The 25,261-nt window shown below is 32.4% G+C and overlaps 1 protein-coding gene across 1 annotated transcript in view; it reads right to left on the bottom strand.

Moving 5' to 3' along the window:
- The window catches only part of jbug (filamin-type immunoglobulin domains fbug), a 64,609-nt gene extending 48,820 nt beyond the window's left edge, over positions 1-15,789 (bottom strand). Inside the window, exons 1-6 of the mRNA XM_089714546.1 lie at positions 15,630-15,789; positions 3,596-3,897; positions 3,277-3,457; positions 3,093-3,192; positions 2,025-2,167; positions 1,100-1,323 (exon numbers count right to left, since the gene is read on the bottom strand). Of these exons, the coding sequence (XP_089570672.1) occupies positions 1,100-1,323; positions 2,025-2,167; positions 3,093-3,192; positions 3,277-3,457; positions 3,596-3,811 (864 nt within the window). The 5' untranslated portion in view covers positions 3,812-3,897; positions 15,630-15,789. The remainder of the gene's footprint in view (positions 1-1,099; positions 1,324-2,024; positions 2,168-3,092; positions 3,193-3,276; positions 3,458-3,595; positions 3,898-15,629) is intronic.
- Positions 15,790-25,261: the final 9,472 nt, after the last annotated feature.

Here is a 25,261-nt window from a genome sequence, read left to right as displayed (position 1 = left end):
CGTTTCAGTTTCGTTTCGTAGATACCATTCATTATGCGAATCTACATTATCTTGTTTGAAAACAAACTATTAATCTTATAATGAATTACGCTAAAACTCACTAAGTGGTTTGCTATTATTTTATGACGCGAAAATCTTGGGGTGTTATAAAAACAAAGTGAAAGCAGACGAAAGTATGTAGGTATATTATCATTCGATACCAGAACAAACATATTGGTGTACAACACAATTTTGGCCTGTTTATGTCCCTCAATGGCATTAGCTCGCCCTTTTCATTTTCCTGTTTGTTTACTCGTCGGAACTGGAATTCCCTTTTGGCCTGTTCTAATCACACGAAAATTGAACTCTCCGTGAAAATGGTTCACACCTTTTGCTCATATTTCAACTTGTGCAAAATTAACATGATTAACCACTTGATCTCATATTTCGAAATAATATTTTGTTCCACGTGCTCAAAACGAGGTTATTTTTTCAACAGTACAAATGCGAAATTATAAATGACGTTGTAAGAAATAATACTACTACATTATGTATACTCATAGTTGTTAATTAAAATTATTTATCAAAAAAAGTCGTTAATTTACTATTATGAATATAAAATAATAAATTAAATTTTCCACGCGGCCATAGACGAAACGCGCTAGAAAAACACCAATTTTCACGTTCTATAAAATTTGAATATGAGCCCAAGAACAAATATTTTATTAATTAAAAGCATAACAATACATTTTATTTATTTCCTTCGGTTATTCCGATGAAAAGCAGATTGTTCTCCTCGGGGAAAATCACAAATTTCCATATTGAATTTTCACTTTGAATACACGACCCTGAGCCCTTGATTAACAATCTTCTTTTATAAAATTGAATTGACGTGTATCTAATATTATGGGTAAGTATATCATTATATATATGGTAAGTATATTTTACCATCCAAGCGGCTCATCCACAGGGCTCATCCATCCATCTTCCCCTGATTTAAATTTATCCAAAAATTTAAATGAAATAAAAGATATTAAACCTAAAATGATAACCACGCAGTATGGTTTGACTAAGCGTTATACGTGATAATTATCCAAATGTTTAAAACTAAATAAATTACCGTGAAATTAGAAATAGGTCTCTCTAGACGTGAGTTGACCCAGTCCAACGTAGCTTTCACTCCAGCAGCGTCCGGCTTCATGAAGTAAGATAGATACGTCATGCCGGACAGTTCATCCAGCCATGGCGAGGCCAAATATTCTGGCTCCAGAACCATGGGCACTTGCAATTCACGATGCGCCAATTTCATTGCCCTTCTACAATTCTCTACAGCCTCGTGACGATCTAAATAAGACATAAATAGCGTTAAAATTATTCAAAGGGGTGGAATGGGTGGACTATTTCATGTTGTTACAGATGTTGTAAACATTATTAACATTTATAAACCAACAATTGATTACAAGATACTAATAGCTTATAGTTTCAATATTATGAAGCCGGAAGGTGAGTTTATCTCCGTCTTGAATCAGGATTGAGTCACATATTAAATAAATAAAAGCAAAACTTATTTATTTACTTCCTTCCTGATTTCTTTGATCGTCGTATGTTTTGGTAATACAATTTAACATACAGGAAACAAAAACAAATATTCTATTTAGTAATCCGAATTTGGGATTGTCTTGGAATCCTTTCTTGTGTAATGAGGAAAATAATAGGAGTGAGTTTTGTTAGGTCTTTGTCTACGAAAATATATAAGTAGTTCAAAATGGTTGGACTAAAATAATATTGTTAATAGACATTAATCACATTAATTTATATAGAAACTTCTAAGTCATACCTTTTAAAGTAATCAACTCTATGATCAAATTCAGACCATGTTTATCTTTTGTTATTATAATATCGAATTGCAACAAAGAAAAATACCTATAAGAAATTATGTAATATGGGTCTCCATATTACATAATTTCTTATAGATATTTTTCAACGACGCATTAAATTTGATCCTCAGCAACATACAGACAAATTAAAACATTCCAAGAGCGTACTTAGTTCTCTCCAGTGCGGGAATGTGCCAGGCTTGCAGTAGTCTAGAAGCGCCGATAGAAGCACACCACTATTCCAGTCAGTCGTAAGATTGCTGACTCGACACTCTGGCAGGGTCGATTGCAGCCAAGATAGCATCAACTTTCTGCAATTTTAGGTAATGAGAACTGACGATTCACTGCAGATAGACTCGTAAAAGCCAAGAATTTACTGCAAATACACCTAACGTGTGGATAGCTTAGCGTTGCTTTTAAATTTTTGGTAAGAAATTTATGATAGGTGTAGAATGTAAATACAAAAGGATAAGGTTAGACCTTAAAAATTTTAAAGCGTATTGGTATGCACCTACATTTAATAACCCTAATTAAGCTTTAAATAACTAATTGCACACATACAATGTTTTCTGTTATATAATAATATAATAAAGAAACCCAACTTTGATAATTTATTTGTATGAGTAAGTAATATACGAATTCTAAATAAAAAATCTGACGACAAAGCAGACAGTATATTTGTTCGATACTTTATTAGAAAGTAGCATGATCAATTTTTATAGAGAAACTAGTATTTCCTAACATCAGGTTGTTGTAAGTCGAATAGTTTAGGTGGGATGTCGCGCAATCGCATTTTATCTGTATTTACGCCGCGCCTTACAGTGCTAATTGCTTCGTCTATTACGTAGTTAGTCCGCATGTGTAGGTTACAATGTGTTCTAGCGCTGTAATAATCGCTAGCCCTAGAGAGATAAATGTAGAGCTTACTTTTTTCAATACTCTTTTTATAGTGGAGTCGTAAATATTAAAGGAATTGTATTGCAATGAATAGAAAGAGAAAAAAAGTTAACCTTCATTTATTTAATTTTAATTTTTTGGACAAAAAAGTCACAATAATTGAGATTTCTGCGCCCGAATCCTTCTGGATACGAAAATTCGATCGACAAACGTTAACGGTGTTAGTAACTATTAAATTCTAATTATTAGTGAAGACCGGAAAATATATCCTGTATTGCTACATAGCTTTATTAATAAATGACTGTGTTTAATATGTTAAAGATAGCTCAATTTTCTTACCTTGGTGGGAATTTACTTCTTCCAATTTGATATCGGACGATAAGTGACCAAATTAATCCTAATATTAATTTAAGATTTCCATTAACTATGTCCACATTACCTGTATAAAATACAAAGAAGATTTAATTATACCAATAAATGAATATAAAGAAAAATGTAAAAAGTTTGTAAATTAACTAATTACCTATATTAACTAATTTAACTCCGTCGTCTTCAATGGCTTGTAAGGCGGTGGTAACGTTTTCCAACTTATGGTGTTGGTTACTAGGCTTTCGACTCCAACCTTTTAACTTACGCCCCTGTAAAGCTTCCACTAACGAACAAAGAATTGTTCCATCTCGTAAATCCTCTACTAAGTCGATTACCTGAGAAAAATAATAGATTGGAACAATTATCTTCCACGTACTTCGATATTACTCGTATTGAATTGTGCCTACCACACTTATTGATTTTTGAGAGCATTCTGAATTATTTTGAAAGAAAAACTAGAAAATATATTTTACCTTTATGTTCATGGGTTTAAGAGTTTCGTTAATCCAGTTTCTAAAGGTATTCGCCTGGATTTCCACCCACAGATCTTCATGGCCCTTGATAGCCATGGCCTTGGCGGCAGTGCCTTCAGGACTTCGGGCTGCAAGGCCGGCCTGGGTGATACGACCAGCCGAGCCTTCGGGCGTGTGCGCCTTCAAGCCTTGATGGGTAACCCTCACACCCTCCATTGTGCTTCCTTTATCAGTTACAATCGAATCTATGAATATTTCTCATATATCATATGCACCAATACTGCTCGAAGTATTGCTGTCATCTAAAATTAAAACAAGTACAATACAAATTAAAAATTCAAATATTCGGTATCTAATTATTGACTATGAATTTCATGATGAATATGAAATTAAATACAAAAATTCTGAGATTGCATTTCTGTAATGCTCTTTAGTCCGCATGAAATGTTAATCAGTTAAATGTGGATTTCATGAATTTCCTTTCAATATTATTTACATTTTATAGGCCAGTGATTTAATTGTTATGTTGGTTTTAAAATTCGATACATTAGCAATTAGTTTAATTGTACGTTATAAAAAATATATCATAATTTTGTTATAGCGATGCTAAGTGAACTCTTTCCGATTCTAATAATAGATGAAGATATTTATATGCAGGATGTATCATCTATGTTTTATGTAGTCGCTACTCGGGAAGTCTTCGCAGCAAACATTCTAGAACTCATAAACCTCAGCTATAATTAGCTTGAAGTGCAAAGAAGAAAGTGCATACAAGACGAAAATATTGAAAATTTCGCTTCTCTACAAATTTCGGTTTATTTATGATATCCTTTTGAAGTATTTGCTTTAACTAACTTCAAGGGTATCCGTGTTAATTGCTGTAGAGCAGGGCGTTTGGTAGCGAACACAACAAAGCGCACGGTTTTTGTGCCATAGCCCAAATTCTGCCAAAGTTTCGTACTATCATGGTTTTCGTCAATGTCAACAGAGAAGCCGCTAAGAGTTTTGAGCAGATTGATGACGTATTGTCACTTGAGGCTGTGATTGATGATGCTTTCAGAGCGCTCGATAGCACCACAAGCAACGGCTGATTTCGTTTACTGTCAATGTATCGATACCTTCAATCAGCTATATGCATATTTGTTAATACTTAATCATTTGTGTTTTCATATTGGAAGAATGTCAGTTTGTTCCAAAACGATACATCTCATATATATGTTAATTTCTAATGTATAACAGTATACATAAATAAAAAAATGCAAAACACGAATTTATAAAAAAAAAACATCAATTAAATAAGGCTGCACAATTTTTTATTAATCGCAACATTAAATTAATAAAATGGAAGACGCATCATGAGAACTACGTTTATTTTTTGTATGTAAAATACTTAGTAGCAAAACAACAACATAGGTACCTTTCCTGGCTTCGTTTCACCATGGGTAATTTTGTACTCGAAAAGAGCATTGCGTGCAAACACGGCAATTACTTACAATAAAAGATGTGTACCAAAGCACATGGGCCGGTGCACACTGTAATTAGTCTACAGGAATAAAAGGGAGTTTTATGACCAGAAGCTTTACGAGCTAGAGTTCACCATTATATTCTATAATTTTTCTAAGCTTTATTAAAGCGTATGTGATTCGGTTCTATTATGCAAATTTTCATTAATTAATATTACCTACGGAGAATCTTTTTAATTTGTCATGGTCAGTAAACTCGATTTTATGAACGTGCTATCTAAAAAATGTACGCTTTATACATTTAGCAAACGTTTTAAGCCAGGCTTAAAATATTCCGTTTAAGTGTAGGTCACGAAAATAAGGAGAGATGTATAAAATAAGGGCGGAGCATAGAAATCTAAATAACAAGACACATAGAAGGGCTATAATGTCATAATTCGTATGAAAACCGCTGTCGCCAAAATCAACACATTCAAACCGAAAGCTAAACAGTACACACAAGTAAACTATGCCTTTTATTGGACAGCTTGATTTTAGTGAAAACTAACTATCTATTAAATTAAGCTTTTGAATATGTATCCTAACGCACGAATTTACGGTTTATTTTAGAATAACATCCCTAAGTATATGAGACTTTTTGCTCCAATACGAACAAACGTGATAATAAGAATGGTCGACTGTGTCATTCATTGTTATTTCGATTACTATGGTGACACTCGTAATACTTGTAAATATTCTATAATTTTAAGGAAAAACGGCATTATTTCTAAAAAAATATATTTTCCGATGAAATATTATTCCTTTATAAGTATAATTACAACTTGTGGAAGAATTTCCGCAATGGGAATTGCTGAAACACACCATGTATACACTCATACGTCTCCAGAGCAACTGAACAGTGACGAATGCACTGGTGATGTGCAAATCACCTGAGTGGCGACAAGGTCACGCACGCTTACGACTTCTAGTGTCTTGTTATTTAGATTTCTATGGGGCGGAGGCTATAAAACCTTACATAAAACCTTCAGTCTAAGAGCAGGTGGCTGCGCACTCTTTAAATTACATCTTTCATACCTTCTCACCAAAATCAATTTTATTTCGAAGCTTTTCCTCTAACTTCATCTGATTTAAAGATGGAAGTCATAGGAAATAACATAAGGCATTTGAAAAGGTTTTTTTTCAACTTCCAAAGATTACTGCAGAAATGTAATTACTACAGAGATTTTTTGCGGATATAAGGTTTCAACGAATGTGCTTTTCATTTCAATATCCGCTTGATTACGTTTCAGAGTGCTTTATCATCATGTAATATTTTTTGTTGTTTTTACTCAGCAGTCCGAACTAATTAAGGGAGTTGGTTGTCGTATATTTCTGTTTATGAGTCAGAGTTTGCAAAGTGGATAATTAATGTTGTAATTATTGGACCTTAATATGTAATGCTAAAAACGACGTGGGCTATATTGAGTTTAAATTAGTCTGCCGATAAATATTAATATGAATACACAATCGTTCGTGGGTCGTGTGTTTGCGACGACATCGTCATCTGACGTAGCGTCATCTCTATTTTAGGTCGATCATGATCTTGAGGTATCGTAATGTTATTCATAACTTGATTATGGATTATTTGCTGGACGTATTAGCATATAATTAGACAAGTTGGTTTGAACAGTTTTTGTTTAATTAAAATGAGCTTTTAGTACCAAAGGTTGGAAATTAAAAGTTCAGTAAAAGCACAGTATATATCTTTTTATGTACGCGTTACAAAGTTTTCCCGAAGTTTAAATTAGCGGGAAACAATGGAATACAATGTAAATAAGCGTATTATATATAGATTTACCATAACAAGTGAATATATAGGAATGTTAAAGAGTCCCAGGCCTTGTTTACATTTTACCTGTGTGTCGGAGGTGCGTCGTTAATTATTTATATAATTAGCTACCTGCATGTTCTTCGTAAACAAATGAGTTTTTATATTGTAAATATTTCAAGTAGATAGTGCAATGAATTACATACTGCGCCAATATAACAATAAAACCAGTAAAACCTTCCACATAATTCCTCTAATTTATTTTTTGAGAAACCTTTAAAAAACATATATACCTATAAGTAAAGTAGGTACATATAGGTATATATACGAAAATTTATTTATAATATGTAAGTTATATAGGAAATTTAGCTAACACTTTTCACTGTCTCGACATTAAATGGTTATTAACTGAGTGTATTGTTGGTATAAAAACTTGTTAAATGACACCGTATAGAGAAAATATTACTTCAACGTACGTTTATTTGTATGTGTGTAAATAGTTAGTGTTTATTTATATAGAATGTGATAGCGATCGGGACTTAACTATTACCTCGTTAGTCTCTGTTGACATGCCGCTAATCGCTTGTTCAAGTTTCTGCATCACTTCACGTAAACCGTATATATGTAATCAATTCGTTGGGCCAGTTTATTTGCAGTCTGACAGCCAACGCAATATCAATAAATATCTAGTACGATATTGAACCAGTTAAATATTTGTATTGCGATATAGCTTTTCTGGTATATTTTGCTCTGCTGGAAACCGAACTGTCATACTGCATCCATTTCAAATTAAAGGCTTATTTCGATATGTGAATAATTGGATTAAAATCTTGGAAATTCACAGTGTTCAGGCTTCATTTTACAAAGCGAATTTTCCGCTTAGTAAATGAAATTAATTTTTCTTTACCACTGACACTTAAAAAAGAGAGAATATTCAGAATATACATTAGTTAAATAATGGAATAGATATATCGTATACACAATACATATATTACTTTAAACTTTTAGCAACAATTTAAATGTACAGACTGTTATAATATAATAGGTACAATGATTTATTACGTACCACCAAAGCCAGTGCTAATCATATTTTTGTAAGTGGGCCGTGTGCTATTGCGTGACAATGAGTCGGACGCCCACTTAGAAATCAATTTATGGAAAACTATCGGCATTGCAATTGATTTTATTCGTATTCGGTAGTTAAAATTTTATAGTTGAATCATATAAACGAAATGTTTAATAGTATAGGTAGCGCTTGAATGAGACGTTTTACGATAGATTTTGTTACCATTTTGATTTATTGGAGTTTAAATAAAGTGATGTATTACCTACCACGTATTACGTACTAGCAATTTTTTTTATTATTTTGAATTAGTTGTAATAAAATATATGTAAATACAATTAGTGACAGGAGGTGGGTACCATATACCTATTACACAATTTCTTTTCAAATGACTTGATTTCCATTAATTGTGTTACATAATAATATTATGTCATAGAAAATATCTTCAAGGTATTCGGCTTTAGATACTTACTATAACTCTTTCCATTTCCAATTATGTATTCGGAAACTTAAGTGATATACATATTTTTTTACAGACGAAAATATATTTCATACTTGAATAATTTTTTAAATAATTCAACGATATATTATGATCAAAAAAAGTAAGATAAAAGATATAATATAACTCCAATTCCAAAATAGACATATGTATTTCCTTTGTATTTCTTTCTTATTTTTCCACCAGTTATCCGAAGGTCCAAATGAAAATATAATGCACATTTATTGGGATGCTAAGATACATCGTTCGTATATCTTGGTAAAATTTATATTTTGTCTCAAATAAAATGCTAGTAGCGCAATCAAAATGTATAAAATCGCTGACTCAAAGCACCAGTATGTCTTTTTCATTGCAAAAGTCTTCTGAGATTCGTTAGTAGCTATCGCTCATACAATTTCTTTGTTCAGAGAAACTCCGACGGTTGCAATATTGAAGCAATTTCATCAACATTAAGGGAGGTGAGTGGAAAACTAGTTGGAACTTGGGCTGCTTAGAGATGAGACTTTGTAATATAAAAGAGCTCATAATATTGGTCGACTCTTAGCATGAACTGGGATATTCTACATCATTGTATTTTAAACTATTAGGGAATACAATGAAATAGTAATTTTGTAAATGAGAAGAGAACATTACTCATACCAAAATGTAGTAATAAAAACACACAATGAGCTTTGAAGTAAATTTGAAAGGCAATAAAAATAATCTGAAAGGTTTCACAGCATTAAAAAGATCGCGGACTCATCACTTAGTTATTAAAGCGAAAACTCATTGTTTCTTTCCCCAAAACAACAGTGCTGACCGGCACTTTTGGTTGTTTTTTTTAATTGCTTGCCGTCTTTCTTTGGTATAACTCGCGAAACAGGATTTTAAATACAAAACCAGTTTGTTTATTTATAGCTGACGAATCCCTTAGAACCAAATATTTAATTGGTTCGAATAAAATTCTGAAAATTTTGCAAAGGAACGATATACATGTAGTTACCTATCGGCTTTTCAAAGTTTTAATATATTAAAGCCACTTTCATGTAAAGAGGTATATATGTACATATTTACATACATTTTGAAGAATACACATGTTTTCGTTTATAATATTAAACATCTCATTGTAAATAAATATTCTTTCAAGCTCGATAAACTACTTTGGGTATCGATAAAAACTTTAGTAATATTCATGATGTTATCTCAAGTCTAGACAATGGATAATAATCAGAGCTACGTGTGAATGCGATTTCGTAACAGAAGCAAGGGACAGCTTGTATTTGTTATCATGGAATAATATTATATATATATATATATATATATATATATATATATATATATTCGTTCTTTTGAATTTAAATATATTTTATTGGACCGACTCTAGGGATTGTCATACTTTTGTTAGTTTTAGTAAAATCTGAATAAATTTGTTCCGTATAGGTACAAAATACATACACATACAATTATTATTAGTAGGTATGACAATTAATCATTGTTAGAAAGAATTTTTTTTTAATTTTCTCAAAAATATTGTTAATAATGTTCGGGTCAAATAAACTTCGAAGATAATTTTGCCAATAATGACTCAAAGTATTTTCCAATATCATGTAGTAAGCCATGCTTTGTCATGAGTTCAATTTCCAATAAGTCGAAAAAAGAGACAACATAAAAGTTGTCATTTGAATAAATGTCAAATATCCCTAGGGTATTCAACTTCTTTACTTCCGCTTGACACAATTTCATGCACGTACCTACATCGAAGGGCTTCCGTGTAAAAAGCTTCAGACATAGATAGAGAAATATATAATTCAACACAAAACAACGTAACAAAACTCTCGCAAGTATAACAAACAAGAGTGAATGATATTATAAATGTAATTCATGTGAGTTGATATATTTTACACAAAGACAATACCTATTAACATAATAATAAATTTAATTGCATTGAGTTATGTTGTTGTCTTTACATGCATTGTGACTGTGTTTGTAGTTCCATGCATCTGAATACATCTGCAACCTATGCAAAAACAATTGTTTTGATTTGATAACTATTGTAAGGTGATCATTAAATGTCTTGTTAGACATCACCATATTAAATAATAAATAAATAAATAAATATTATAGGACATTATTATCTACACAAATCGACCTAGTCCCACAGTAAGCTCAATTAAGGCTTGTGTTGTGAGTACTAGGCGACGATAAATATAATATTTAATAAATACATATATACAGATAAACACCCAGACCCAAGAACAAATAATTGAGTTCATCACACAAATATTTGCCCTGACCGGGGATCGAACCCGGGACCGTCGGCTCAGTAGGCAGTTACTTACCACTGCGCCAACCGCGTCGTCAAATATATAATATTGTATTCAATGAATTTGTTATAAAATAAAATGATTAATAATTTCCTTCCTGTCTTCTTTTATAATAAGTACCTGGAAAATATGGTTTTTATGCTGATATTATTCTTAGAAATTTAATGCTAAACGGAAAGAAGGTTATATAATGATGAGGTTCAGATTAATAGATTTATAATCCGTTTATATTTTTATACTTATTTTATTAGTATCGGCACGTCCGCGTCGTTGACCGGTGTACATTTAATATACCTAATTTCATAATATTATTATGTAAAAATATGAAAAAAATGTATGCCTTTTGTAATTGTTTTGTTAACATTTCTGATCCTGATTTGATGATACTACATTAATGTAACAGTACGTTATATATCAAAAAGCAATGATGTTATCATTTCCATGGGCACTCATTAGCGGGGAACAAGAAAAATGAATAATGTGAAATCGCGTCTAAAATTGTGCGATGTTATTTTAAACGAGCGGCTGCCTAACGACGCTTCGTGCTTCGCTGGCTCCAATAATGTGCGAAGCTATCGGCGTAGAAACATCCATGTATCTAAACTTTACACCCATGTCATTATACTTCTGAAACATCTTTGTAATGCTGAGTGCGCATTAACACGTTCGCTGCGAAACAGGGCTTGAAACACCCTGTCCGTGTCTCGTCGTTATAGCGGTAGGAAAAAACTTAAACTTCTCTGTCGTGCGGGAGGCATAACTTCCATCTGGTTCAGTGTAGGAAAGTGATATCTATATATCTGAGATGTGCTATTGATTCCTAGTTCAATGGTATACCGACCTTAATACCGGGTTTCTTAGACCTCGTGCCGCACTGAACAAATAAAAATTCTAACACAGTGCGGAACGAGGTTGCGAACACCTCGTACCACCGCGCACCTCGTACCGCACCCTAAGCTAGCTTCACGCGGTTAGTGTTGTGCAACGCATTCGAGACTATTTGTGGAACAACTTATTGAAGCTTTTACAAAGAAGGACTTGAATGTGGATACAGGTACCTAATTTTCAAACTACTCGTTATAATAAATATCGTTAATAGAAACGTGAATGTGACATGTTGAGTAACTTTCTTCAAATATGTTGATAATCATGATTACTATTAGTGTGTTTGTTCATTGAATCAACTAGCGGCAAATCCAAAACACCCGGCAATCGGTGTATGGCTCATCAAAATTTTATCTCTTGCCCAAGTCAACAAGCCAACAAACAAGGCACATCATCTCTTAAAGGGATCAAAGAAGAGGAGATGTGTAGGATGTTACGAAAAACTCCGCATCTTCTTAACAAGTCGTGAGGCCGACAAAAAAAAGTAAAGGAAACTCACAGAATGCACTAGTTGCAAACAATATTCTGGTTTGGCCAGTTTTAATAAAAAACATCCATAAGTTTGATAAATAAATACAATTAAATAAAATCGATATTTCTTTTCCCATCACTAAATTATATGAAAAACTGCTATTGTTCAGTGCGGTATGGGGTACATCAGACCCCACATTTTATTTTACCCATAGAATAAAAGACAAAAGCCGCACACTTTGTCTTATTTGGAGCCAAAAAAAGGATTTTGGTCTCCTACGGGCGGTGGGGTTTAATATGCCTCGTGCCGCCACAATCTCTGGTATAGGACAAGGTTTAAAACGACCCGTAACGCAGTAATGGAAAGTACAGATATATCTGTGCCGCAGCGAACGTGTTAAGTGTACAAAACAAACTAGGACGAGCAAACGTCCCTTCATAAAGACTGCTGTAAAACTCATTAACCCTAATTGAGTATTTAATAAAATTGTAATTACATTTATTTAGGTCAAACAATTAATTAAGATTTAAGACTAACTGGCGAATGGAAAATTAACAGAAATAATAAACACATGAGAGAGGCATAATAGGTTTAAATGTTGTTGTGTTATTAACTTAAAATTAAATTTAATTGTACTGAAATAATTTTAAGTATTGAACTCATATGAATGTCTTAAATAGTCAATATTAATTATTTAATTTCATTATTGAGACAAACTGTCCGTCTATGTGCTTGGAAATGAGTTTTACATTACTCTGTATTTTTTAACTCCTAACGACTAATGAATAAAACATGGCATATATGTAAAAAATTACAGAATTCCTAATTAATTTTCATTATTTGAATTAAACATACCACTTCCGTATACCACAATAATAACGTTCAATGAAAAATGTTGAAAAATATTTGTCTTTGTTCCGGTTTCTGGTCACAGGAGAAAATATATTCGATGCACGTATAAGAACATTTTCAAAATTACTTTAATATTTGTAAAGAAGTATATTATGAAGTGTCTATAATGTATTAAATATAATTAAATTAATTCTTAAAGGAATGGATATTCCGAATAATTTTTAATAGACAATCTTAAAATTTCGTTCGCAATAAGCGCAACACGAAAGATCATCGGATACATTTTTAAGATCCAAAGTTCTTTACCTAATGTTATTTCATACTGTTAACATATAACATATTTTTATCTATGCACTTTTATTAATGCTATAAGTTATTTTTATATCACTTGTATGTAATTTTTACAAAATATATGCGTTACAATTAGGGCGAACGAAGCATGTTCTCTACTACACACTGACAATCTATGCATTATGTGTTATGCTGAGAAACTGTCATATTGTCAGGAATTTCAGGCTTAATTCATATTGTTTATCAGTGCTTAACTGCGCTTCTTACTAGAATCTCTACATCTGATTGTAGCGCTCTACCTCCCAAAATAATAAACTTGAGTGCGGACTTGTATGCTATATTTTATGGATGTAGAGCACTCGTCTCGAAGTTATTAAGTTATCAACTACTAATAAGATCAATAGTTGAAGAAAAATCAATATAATGGCGGCGGTATGTTAAATTCTATAACACTCATTTACAAAATTATACTCAAACTAACACGCAGTATTTTCTATAACACTTTACATTGCTTCATTCAAAGCTTACAATGTGTACTGTACTATATAATAATTTCGATTAGATTATACGGTTCGTTAATTTATTATAGCCATATATAGTAATGTGTCAGAGCATGAATCAAAGTAGTCAAAGTATTTATTAGTCATGCGGAATTTTCATTAGACATGAGGCGGAGATAAGAACATGAATAGAGTTGAATAATTAATATAGAGGAAGATGTGTTTGCGGAAATCTAAAAGAACATTATTACACTATTAATTTGTATGAGGAATTCATACAAATGTATTGTAAATAAAGAATTTTCTATTGTTTTATTTATAGTTGTCTCAATAGTATACGAACGTATTATGTTACTCTAGCAGATCAATTATTATAATAGATAAGTTTTGTTATAAACACAACTATAAATTTTAATAATTTACTTACTTTAAACGTACATTTTGTTAATAATAACAGACCTTGGCACTGTAACTTATGACCGAATGATGACTTTTTGCAAGCGTTAAAAGTAAAATCCTCAACCTAGTTAGAGAAGTATTACAGTTATAAGAACTTCTAATTTTTTTAATTAGAAGTTCTTAGATTTATCTAAAAAATACATCGCAAAGATGATGTGCTTTAAAAATTAAAAATAACAGTCAACAACAAACTGTAAGTACACACAAACTGTAAGTCTGTGGAACACATGTTTCTGGCACAATATATTTTTTATATTTCCTGAGTAATGTAGGTTTACTTATCGACATTTCCCAATGTCCACATTTTCGAATGTCGCGGGACGTTTGTAGCAGTTTGAGTGAGGTCCCTCATTTATTGGCCCGAGGTATATAATGTAAGGCGGTGTTGAAATGACATATCTTTAGTCGGAAATTCATTTCTGAAAAGGATTTATAAATCTTTTTTCACATAATCGAATCTTTTTAAAAACGTATTCGATTATGTGAAAAAATTCGTCCATTTAGTTTTTAAATGTAATACTAATTGTGGTTACTTACTTTAAATATTATACCTATATTTAACTTCCAACAAAATATTATTATAATTAATGCCGTTTTTAATTTTAATATAGGTTCAAGATTTTAGATCTTACGTTACAGTTACTTTTTATGTTAAAGTCACTAACCGCGAAATATTCTTTATTATCTCTCTACATTTATTTTACAGCTACATATAATGTATCGTGTACCTCACTATACATTTTGCTAGTTAGGTGGATAATATTGTTATACTACAAAGGCCCGTGTAAAATTTAATAAAGCTATCATTTTGTAATGAATATAAGTCGTTATTGGACATATTCTTTGTTATTTTATACTTCCTATATTTTATGCAAATATTAATATACATAAATATTTTACTAATAGATTTGTTACCAATTTTAAAATAATGAAATATACAATTGGCTGTTCCGAAATAATTAATTTTAATCGAATAATAAAAAAATCGATCATAATTATTATTAAATCGTATTAAACCCAACGCGATTATGAATTTTCACACTTCGTATAACCTTAAGACACGTGTACTGTGGGCGGTGTGTGAACTGTGAACATATCGGGATGATGTCATTATCTCAGCACTTCACAATCTTTGTCACCCTTAATACTCGAAAAGGCTCTCCGCTCTACCAAGGCACCGTTGACACACTACTCTATTTTGGTTCTGTTATGCAAGCAGAAACCGGTCGTACACGCTCCTAGTCATTCACAAATCAGATGCACCTGTATCTGCATATACTCGTACGTTACTATAAACGGCATCAATTCGATTGTTTTGACAATAGTAATTTGAATAACACGACGACGATAACTGTTATGACTTCGCTGCACCGACTCGCAAATGCCCTTGCTAAGTTTATTGGCGTATTAATGACGTATCACGTAAAATTATCGAATTACCTTGTGATTTAGAGTCTATGAGAGCATCACTTAAATTTGTCTGTCACTTCATGTTTACACTATCGTATCCAGTGTCGACTAAGTAACGCGTTAAATGTTGGAACGGAGCGCGATGGTTCGCTCTGCGCGCGGCGAGCGAGGTACTATCTGTGCGAACGGAGGTCGGAGGCGCAGGTTGCGCGGGAGTGCCGCCCCCCTCTGCCGCACACCACGGCCCGTGCGCAAGGCTGCCCCGACGCAATGGCATTCCATCTGTGATGACAATGTGCCCATTTATGTCTTTGGACATGGTTGACGGCCGTAGCGGCCATATGGTGCCTTGCACAGTGATTACGTTTTTCTCGAGTAAACTCTTTGATGATGCTAAGTACCGACGTGGGAAGTTATGTTCTCTATATAGATTCGTTCCACCGGAAGAAGTACATTCCACTAATATTATACTGCGTTTTTTAACGAACTGAACGTTAAAAAACGCGCTCTTCTTATGGCATACAATATGGTATGCCATAACAAGAGTCATGTTTATTTTGTAATATTTGAAGGATGGAAGGTTTAATTTATGATTTTTTTTTATTTAAATTTATCTTAAACTCTATCATTATCAAAATAAACGAATGATGGAAAAAAAACATTCTTCAGTTAAAATATTTATTTTGTTTCCTATTTACAATAAATTTTATCTTTTTTCGTAAACAGATATTATGTTGGTACCTTGGAAGGAACTCTAAAACATATTTATTTTTCCATAGATTCGGCGTTGAAGCCTTATTCAATATATTTGTTAGTTACGAGTACATAAAATAAAACGCTGCAGCATAGAGAAAAAATACGATGCACATTTTTACTTTAGGTACCTAATTAGATTAACTTTGTTACATACCCGTATTTTGTTATTATGTTACCATTATAAAACAGTTAACTGTGAATTTTAAATGTTTAAAATCAATTAGTTTTTCAAGGATTATCTGCTCTTTATACTATGTTATCTGCCTATAAAATAATTATTATCAAAGTGATTTTTAATTGTTATGTATTTTCGAGAATTTCTCTGTGATCTCCTTTGGGTATGTCATGATAAAATTATGTTATCTATAATAACGACTATTAAGTCGTTATATAAAGTGTTATAAATTTAAATTGAATTATTTAAGTAAAATGGCAAAAATTAGGTACTTATTGTAATATTTCATATATAGATTATGCCTCACTTCTCATATTTTAAAAATACTCTACCTTTACCTTCATACTAGTTTCAGCTCTAAGTGTGCGTTAGAACCAAGCGTATCTCAAGAAATGTTGTTCTAAATGTGAAGTTCCAATTGTTTCTTTCAGTTAATTTAATAGGTAATAAATCTCTATAATATATCATATGTGCAGCGGTGCATTTACACCAAACGGGCGAATGATCATTCTAACCCCACTATTTCAAATTATTTTAGTGTAAATAGGCGTAGAGCTTTCTTTCGTTGTACTTAGTGCGTTCGAAAAGATTCTATGCAATGTTCTAATACCTACTGAACAACACTAAAAGATCACGAAAGAATGCTCTTGCTCTAAAGTCTAAGCTCTAGCTCTATGTTCGTTAGATGTAAATACATCGTATTAATATAATTATTACGTTCACGATGTTATAGGAAAAATCATTTCCAATAACAACGAATGCGCAGGTCGAGAAATCATGAAGTATGAAGCCGGGTTCCCTTAACTCGTGAATAAATTTGAATGCTTGAATAGAGACCGCAGTGACATTTGGCCTACGGGCCACAGATGCTGCCGACTCTAGCTTGTCATAAAATTGGAATATCTATTCCAAGAATGATAGAATTCAGATTATTGTATTAAAATATCATGACATTTGATCAGTATGCAGTAACATCATCTAAGAACATAATATGTATTATATTTATTAATAAAAATCAGTACATAGGTATATTTTTAAATAATATTAGTAGATAATATTAGTTTAATAGATCCAACAAAAATGATTTCCTAGATGATATCTGTATTGATCTGTAGTTATTTTATCGAAAATTTACTGATCGTTTCCGGAAATTTAAAATATTTAACTACAATTAAGAATTGACAGGCGCGTACCGAGTAGAGTTCATTTAAATGTCAATTAATTTTCATCGTTTTTAATTACCAACATCTACCTACATCAACAAAGAATCTGTATTAGATTTTCAATTATTGATGGATATATACTAAGAAACTATGAAATTAGGAAATGGAATATGTAAATAGATTGAAGATTGCGTCTATACTATTGTATCAGGAATTAAGAAAGGTATGTGGTTGTAATTAAATATACTTGATTGCGTAGTTTAAGAATCGATTAACATTGATTATAACGTACGTTACGTAACATTGATTATAAGTACAATATGGGGGTCTTCAAGGAAGGAAGAGTGAACCGGTACCTACTAGGGAAGCGCGTACCATCTTAGACCGCATCTTAGCTTTCCATCAGGCGAGATTGTGGTCAAGCGCTTCCCTATCTTAAGAAAAAAAAATCAAAGATAATAAGACCGTATGCGAATTTTATTAATATTATAAAAATGATTTTAGATCTGCATATAATCTTGCGAGTTTTTATTTAATTATAGTAATAAATTATTCTAATTTACTGATATGTGCATTTGTTATCAAAGTATTTCAGGTGGAGTTTTAAACTTGATGAGCTTTAAATGTCAGTTTAATTTATGGGCATTCGTTTTATTTGGCCCGAGGATAATCCCGCAATCTGGATATGCGAATGTAAATGCGCTCGGATTTGTAAACATATTATGTAGATATGTACATTGTATAATTTTACATTGAATTCGGAGAGCCCAGGTTGAAATTGGATTTTCGCTAGTGGGCGCAGGTGAAACATTTACAGGAAAATTTTCAATAAATGAAAAATGGAACGTTTGCTCTAGAGAGACGAATACACACGGACAAGTCGGGAAAGTGCTGAAGTATGCAACTGCGATATGCATATCGTAAGGTAACTAAATTGAATATTTATTACGACACTTATTCGCTCGAACATTTTAAATGTGCGCTGCGTTTTGAAAGGGGAATACGAGAAATATTTTACCTGATAGTGACCAAGAAATGAGCTATATCATGTGTAAAGCATCAAGAAAATCCCAAGGTGCACGCTTCAGCATCTTATTTTTCTAACAATTTGTAATAGCAAATACGATTCAACTATATAGAATTAGAACGTGATTTTTTAAATTATATTTTTTTTGTTTTTTTGATATTTTTGGATGATACTGAACTCTGAAGCATATAGACTCTATATGTTTCAGAGTCAATGGAAAGTGGCGTAGTCCATTCTCTATATTATAGAGAATGGACTACGCCACTTTCCATTCCTACTTTCCTACATACGTAGACGTAGATATTATATCTAATTTTTAAAACACTAAATTTAGTTATTGTGATGATTCTCTATATTTACATGTAAATATTATTCTACAAGTGCGAAAGAAACTAAAAAGAGATACTTGAAGTTCCAAAAATCACTTATTTTTCGTGGTAGAGCGGTAGAGCATTAGTATCTCGTTTCGGTTATGAGGCGTGCAAAAAGTCGAGCACATAGTGGTATCCTCCCTCTTGAGTAAGGCTTATAGCGCAATATGACTCAATCGTTACCTTGGGAAATTTTGTCTAAGTTACCGAACATCGACGTTAGAAGTAGTTTAATTATCTCAGTTGTGTTCAATTAAACAGCACAACCTTACGCTGTTGACACAAAGTTTAAAACCAATTTGCAAATCCCTTTACTTAAATATGCAAAGGGCGGACCGAGCTTCGCCGACAATTTACACCCTTAATGGCGATCAAGTGAAACCTATGTCAAAGAGAAGGCCATATATTACTCTCTGGGAATTCGATGTTTTGTCCGTCGATGAAATTGAAATATAGCTTAGTTAGTATGAGAAGACAATTGGGTCGCCGGATTCTCACTGTGGCTCATTACCGTACCCGTGTCGGGTTACAGAATTGCAATTTATTGCTTCTCCTTGTTTTTTATAATTTATAAGATTAAAGGAGTCACCGCAGTCGCAGCCCCTTTTTAATTTCTAATAAGCGTGGTTTATTGTGGCTTAAAATTCAAAGGGTTACTTTGTTTTCCTATTGGCGGTTAATTTTAGAATAGGTACATATTGTTGTTGTGTTATTTTGATGCCCTGTTATGATTAGGCATAACGTTACAATAATAAATGTACTATACATTTATATATTTAACAATTTCTCGTTACAATTAACTAATTTATTTAAAGTATTTTTTAATCAGCTTTTATCTCAAGAAATTTTCAGCCAAGATCTCAATTATTTGTAGTTTCTGTTCAAATTTTCTACGAAATAACTGTAGATGTGGTCAAAATTATGTAGAAAAAGGTAACGCCGCGCCGCTCATTATGATACTGACTTTCATGGCTCTTAGTTTATTAATATTAGTTTTGAATTAAAGCAAAAGTACCTTATCTACAATACTTACTCAGTTTCTACAGAGTATTTTGTGTATCCATATATTTTTACTACACCATTTTAACCATCTCAACGAATCGACAATATAATGAACACATTTCAAAGCGCTACCACAGCGCTGCATACCTATAATAAATTAATAGAATAAATAACTCAATACTGTAAATACCCAAGAACTATATTTTCTTTTTTATCAAAGTTTATTTAAAATATGAACCACAAAATGTATTTGTACTTACCTCTAGAATCATACAGGGTTGTACTTTTCGTGGCTCCATATACCTACATTCAGAGGACACCGCACTCGTCCACTCGATGCTACGTGATTCGAGTAAAGAAATCCTTGATCTACTCATGGGGAGAACAGGCCATCGATGCGACAACAAATTGAACATCTATGTACGATTTACAAATAGCTTTTTAGTTGTTGAAATGCGAAATAAGGGTTACAATTTTTAACATGCTAAAAATCGTAGATGAGTTACGTACCTTATTTTTAAGGGCTATTGAAAAAGTATATATCCATACCTACGTATAATGAATATTAAATAATGTACATATGAGTAGCGTGGCGTATTTATATAACAAACTTATATCTGTAATCAAAATAAAATAGCGCTAACATTTTCAATCACAATCTTAAAGGGTGTGTAGTGATTATAAGATTAAAGGGTAGATATATAGGGTCTCACTGTTGGTATACTAAGCTCAAAGGAGGTTATAGTTTTGCATATACGCTGAGTACGTAAAAAATACTTATAAAATTCCAGAGGTATCATTGTATGTATTTTTAAATTTTCTCATTCACATAAAACTATATCTAAAATAGATAATTGTTTTATAGCTAAGCGCCTTTTGCATTATTATTTTTTTTTAATTATTACTTAGTTCTCAAAGAAAAGTTAATTAATATCTTTCAAATGAAATCTTGTTAAGTTATCGCTGCAAATGAGTTTGTAATTACTTTTAGATTGGCAGCCAAATGGCAATTTTGGTGAAGTGCTAAAATAACAAAAAGCTGTTCATAGTAATGAATTTCGGCCCTTACGATTCATTCTTATAAATGAAACTTTACGAAATATCTTCAATATTATTAAAATAATGAGGAAATAAAAGTACTAAGTATTCAGTTAATAATAAATCGGTAAAACTAAAAATGAAATGTTACCGACTTCGAAGATTTGTAACAAGTCGTCTTCTAGAAATATAATTTTCGAAGTTACTTAACGATTTAAAACTAGTTTGCGTCAATTATGTGCAGCAAAAATTATTTAAAATGATGTTAATATTTTCAAGTTTATGAAATTCTTGTAGCTGAGAGTGCTTAAATATATACTTAATTTATGAGGATCAAAGGGCAGCCCAGTTGTTTGCAGTGACGCTTTGCGACAACCGACCTCTCGCATTTCGTGGTTTACTAACTATAAATATCTTCATAACAGACCTAGAACACTGTAAAATATTTTTATGTAGCTTTACATTTTAGACATCTTAAAATTTACAACACCTTGTTCAATAATAAATGTTTTTCATTTATAATTTTAAGCGAAAATACCGAATACTCGAACGTTAAGCTCATTCTTATTTAATTACATCCCTTGTAGATGACTGTCCATCAAAAGCCGTAGAGGGGTTTCTTGGAACGCAATTACGTATAAATTTCAGTTAAAATATCCGATATAAATGAAGTAATGGCCCGTTATTCTTAACAATATTCAATAGACTATTCTAGTTTACTTCGGAAAAATATTATTAAAGTGCCTTGCCGACGATGTAGCCAGGCCATTTCAGATGGCGTGAACGGAGTACAGGAAAGCTGAAAATAGCTTGACAGCTCATCCGTATTACAAAGCGAGGGTGGAAGCGTTGGACCCTCCCTGCCGCGCGATTCACTGCTTTACTTACGTACCTCTTCACTTTATTATTTGTGCAAGTACTGTGACCGCTGTCATTTTATATTACCTTCTTCTTGGAACTTGCTGTTGAAGTATTTCTGAATAAAACAATGAATGCCTCTTAATGCAAGTAGTTATTAAAATGCTGAAAGCCGTTGTAGGTATGCTTTTAGTTTGTATATTATTTATTTGCACTCGCACTAAATTATCATACATCGTATTATCATACTAAATTATACATTTAGGTGATTCATAGTTCATACGTAGATGTATACATGTATAGTAATAAAATGTATTCTTCTATTGATAGAACAGAACTTCCTTGTGTGATATTTCTAAATTAACATAAATTAATAAACATGCATACAGACTCTTGCTGATAGGATTTCTTATTTTGTAGTATTGTCATGCTAGTCTTATTTGGTTTCCATGGGTGATCGCAGAGTAGAGATTGAAATCAAATACAAATCTTCTATCTCAGAGCTCACTTAGGCATAATTTCATACATAGATGCTATTATTTTTAAAAGCAACCAATAGAACGATTTTTGCACATGTTTCTTTATAAAACGTATAGATTAAAGATGTTATTACTCAACATACGGAGACTTATTTGGACTGATACCTATGAATCGATGAACTAATTATATTTAGTATTGAACGAGCGCCTAGTGCATACCGCGGGCACACGGTTTAAGACTTATAAGTAGGAAACCACTGAACTGTTTTGTTCTATTGAATGCACAATATTGTCTGCTATTTTCAGGCTGAAATAGCATGCAGGTACTCAAAGCGAACACAGTTTCTCCTTGCCTTTGACGTCTTAAAGTTAGATTCACATGTGTAGTGTACACACATTATAAGCTTTTAACTAACACGTGGTGACTGTGTGCATTAAAGTAGGTTACCTAGTATCTTTTATTTTGAAAGTATCGCTATTCGCTTTTATATTGTGTCATCTATCGTACGAACTTCCATGAATGCTCTAAGAAAATATTTTCAGAGCAAGTGAATTAAATTCGTCAGAATTTTCATTGCATAGAAAAGTGGCTCGTACGATGGAGATATTAGGTATAGACACATCAATTCATAGTATCATAATGAGATGACTTATATTTAAGCCTAATTCCTCAAAATATGTCAGTTTATTCCTAAAGAAAATTAAAATTAAGTAATAAGACACGTGCTCTTCCCATATTACTCTATGTGTTTTTTTATGTCTTCTCCTCACAGATTACTAATATTATAAATGCAAGTGTTTCTTTCTTTTGTCGTTCTTTCGTGTTGTAAAAGAACTATTTTATTCTACGATAAAGATTCTCATTTACTGCATTAAAATATATGATTCCCATGGAAGTAAGTATGCACATAAATAGGTGCTTAAACTAATACATAATAAACGTTTTCAGTTAGATATTCTGATTAAATGTTTGATTTATATCAAATCTGCTACTGTCAATGATAAAAGACATTCAATTTTGCATGTAACCATTATACATTGTATCTATTTGCTCTTTTGCCAAGAATCGTGAGTTTAATTTCCGGTTCGGACACAATTCCATATCAACAGTAACACGAATAAAATAGATAAAACCTATGACATAATACATTTTAAATATGTACTAACATTTAAATTTATTAAAGTAGTACAAAGACTGTTATGGTTAAAACTTACCTAGATTGAAATAAGTACTTAGGATTGAAATCAGTACACATATAGGTATTATCTACGTGTAAACGAATTTCATCCTTAGCGTAAAATATTGTGTTGTCTAGACAATTGGAAGTTTCAATTATACTAAAAAGGTACACATCATATACAATAAACAGTAAACTAAACAAAGAGAACATAATAAAAAGACAAACAAAAATTGTTGTTAACATGGTCGCTGTCATGGGTTCAAATAAGATTTTTAAGCAGAATGTTGGCCGAATGCCACGCGTTGGATTTAAAGAAAATTTACTGCTCGAAAAAAATCTTCTCTACGACACACCCGTGGGACGCGCCAGTTACATTAAGGTTTTGTTAATATACAGGGTTACAGGTTAAGTCGACCTATTCCTGTTAAGAGCGTGTAGTAGGGGTCAAAACAAACTGATTTGATCTTATAATACCATATCCAAAAGTTAGCCGTTGAAGAGTTATTGCAATTTTAATTTTTTTCTTGAAAATGCCACTTTATCTTCGCATTTAGCGTTTAATTTTTTATTTTACTTATTTGGTCTGGGTTTTTTTGAGTTTTTATGTAAAGGTTGAGTTAAACAATAATTCTCAGCAATAAAAATCCATATCGCTGCAAACAATTCAAAGAAATGGCTTTTAAACTAAAAATAATAACATTAAAGTAATTAAGTTTATTCGTTTTAAACAAAGATATTGAAAAAAATCTCTATGAAAATGTGTCTGCAGATGTTTTTAAAAACATGTGCATGTTCTTAGCTATGTAAAAAGGTATGATAACCTCAGGTAGCATTCGTAGATTCCAAGAAATCGGGGATAAACTTGGTATGGGGAAATAATTCTTAGAATAGCTCATTAACATCGGTCTAGTTATTATCTGCCTATGCGAACAATAAAGGGTTGTGCCGCGTGATTATGATGTCTCACTCACACGCTGCAACTATCTCGCTTCCACCTACTGGAGAGAGCGAGCAAGGTGATGGACGAAGCTGTATGGGGCGAAGGATGCCGCTTTGTATTTTTTAGTCTGCTTATGTGATTCGTCCGTAGTAGATGCGATTTCTGTGCTCCTCTGTGTATTGACAACGCGACTTGGCTTTCTTTTTGGACTGATTTTCTTCCGATTCTGAGACCGTGGCTCGAAACTGGACTTTGATTTTTGCTTGCGATTTGAATTTTCAAGATGAGTTCGTATACTAACGAAGAATATGCTGACATTTTGATGTGTTACGGGTTTTGTCAAGGTGTATCTGCACATGCTCGTGCGGAATACATGACCCGCTATCCTGACCGTCGTGCACCAGATGTTAGTGTCTTCGAAGGGACCTATCGTCGCCTTAGAGAAACTGGTTCGATTCTAAGACGACGAACAGACGTCGGTCGGCCATCTGTTCGGGATGAGGAATCGAATAGATCCCACGACATCAACAAACATTGTTGCCCGAGAACTTGGTCTGTCTCAGTGGAAAGTATGGTTCACAATGAACACTTCAGGATATTACCCATATCACTACACGCCCGTGCACGTGATGGAAGAAGGAGATACTTTAAGAAGACTAGATTTTTGTAGAT

This window comes from Colias philodice, chromosome 3 (genome assembly GCF_061535455.1).
Source record: "Colias philodice isolate Cphi_HAF_F1 chromosome 3, ilColPhil1 Martin Lab GWU primary, whole genome shotgun sequence".
Lineage (NCBI taxonomy): Eukaryota > Metazoa > Arthropoda > Insecta > Lepidoptera > Pieridae > Colias > Colias philodice.
Note: the sequence above shows the minus strand (reverse complement) of the source record. Positions and strands in the feature narration are given on the sequence as shown.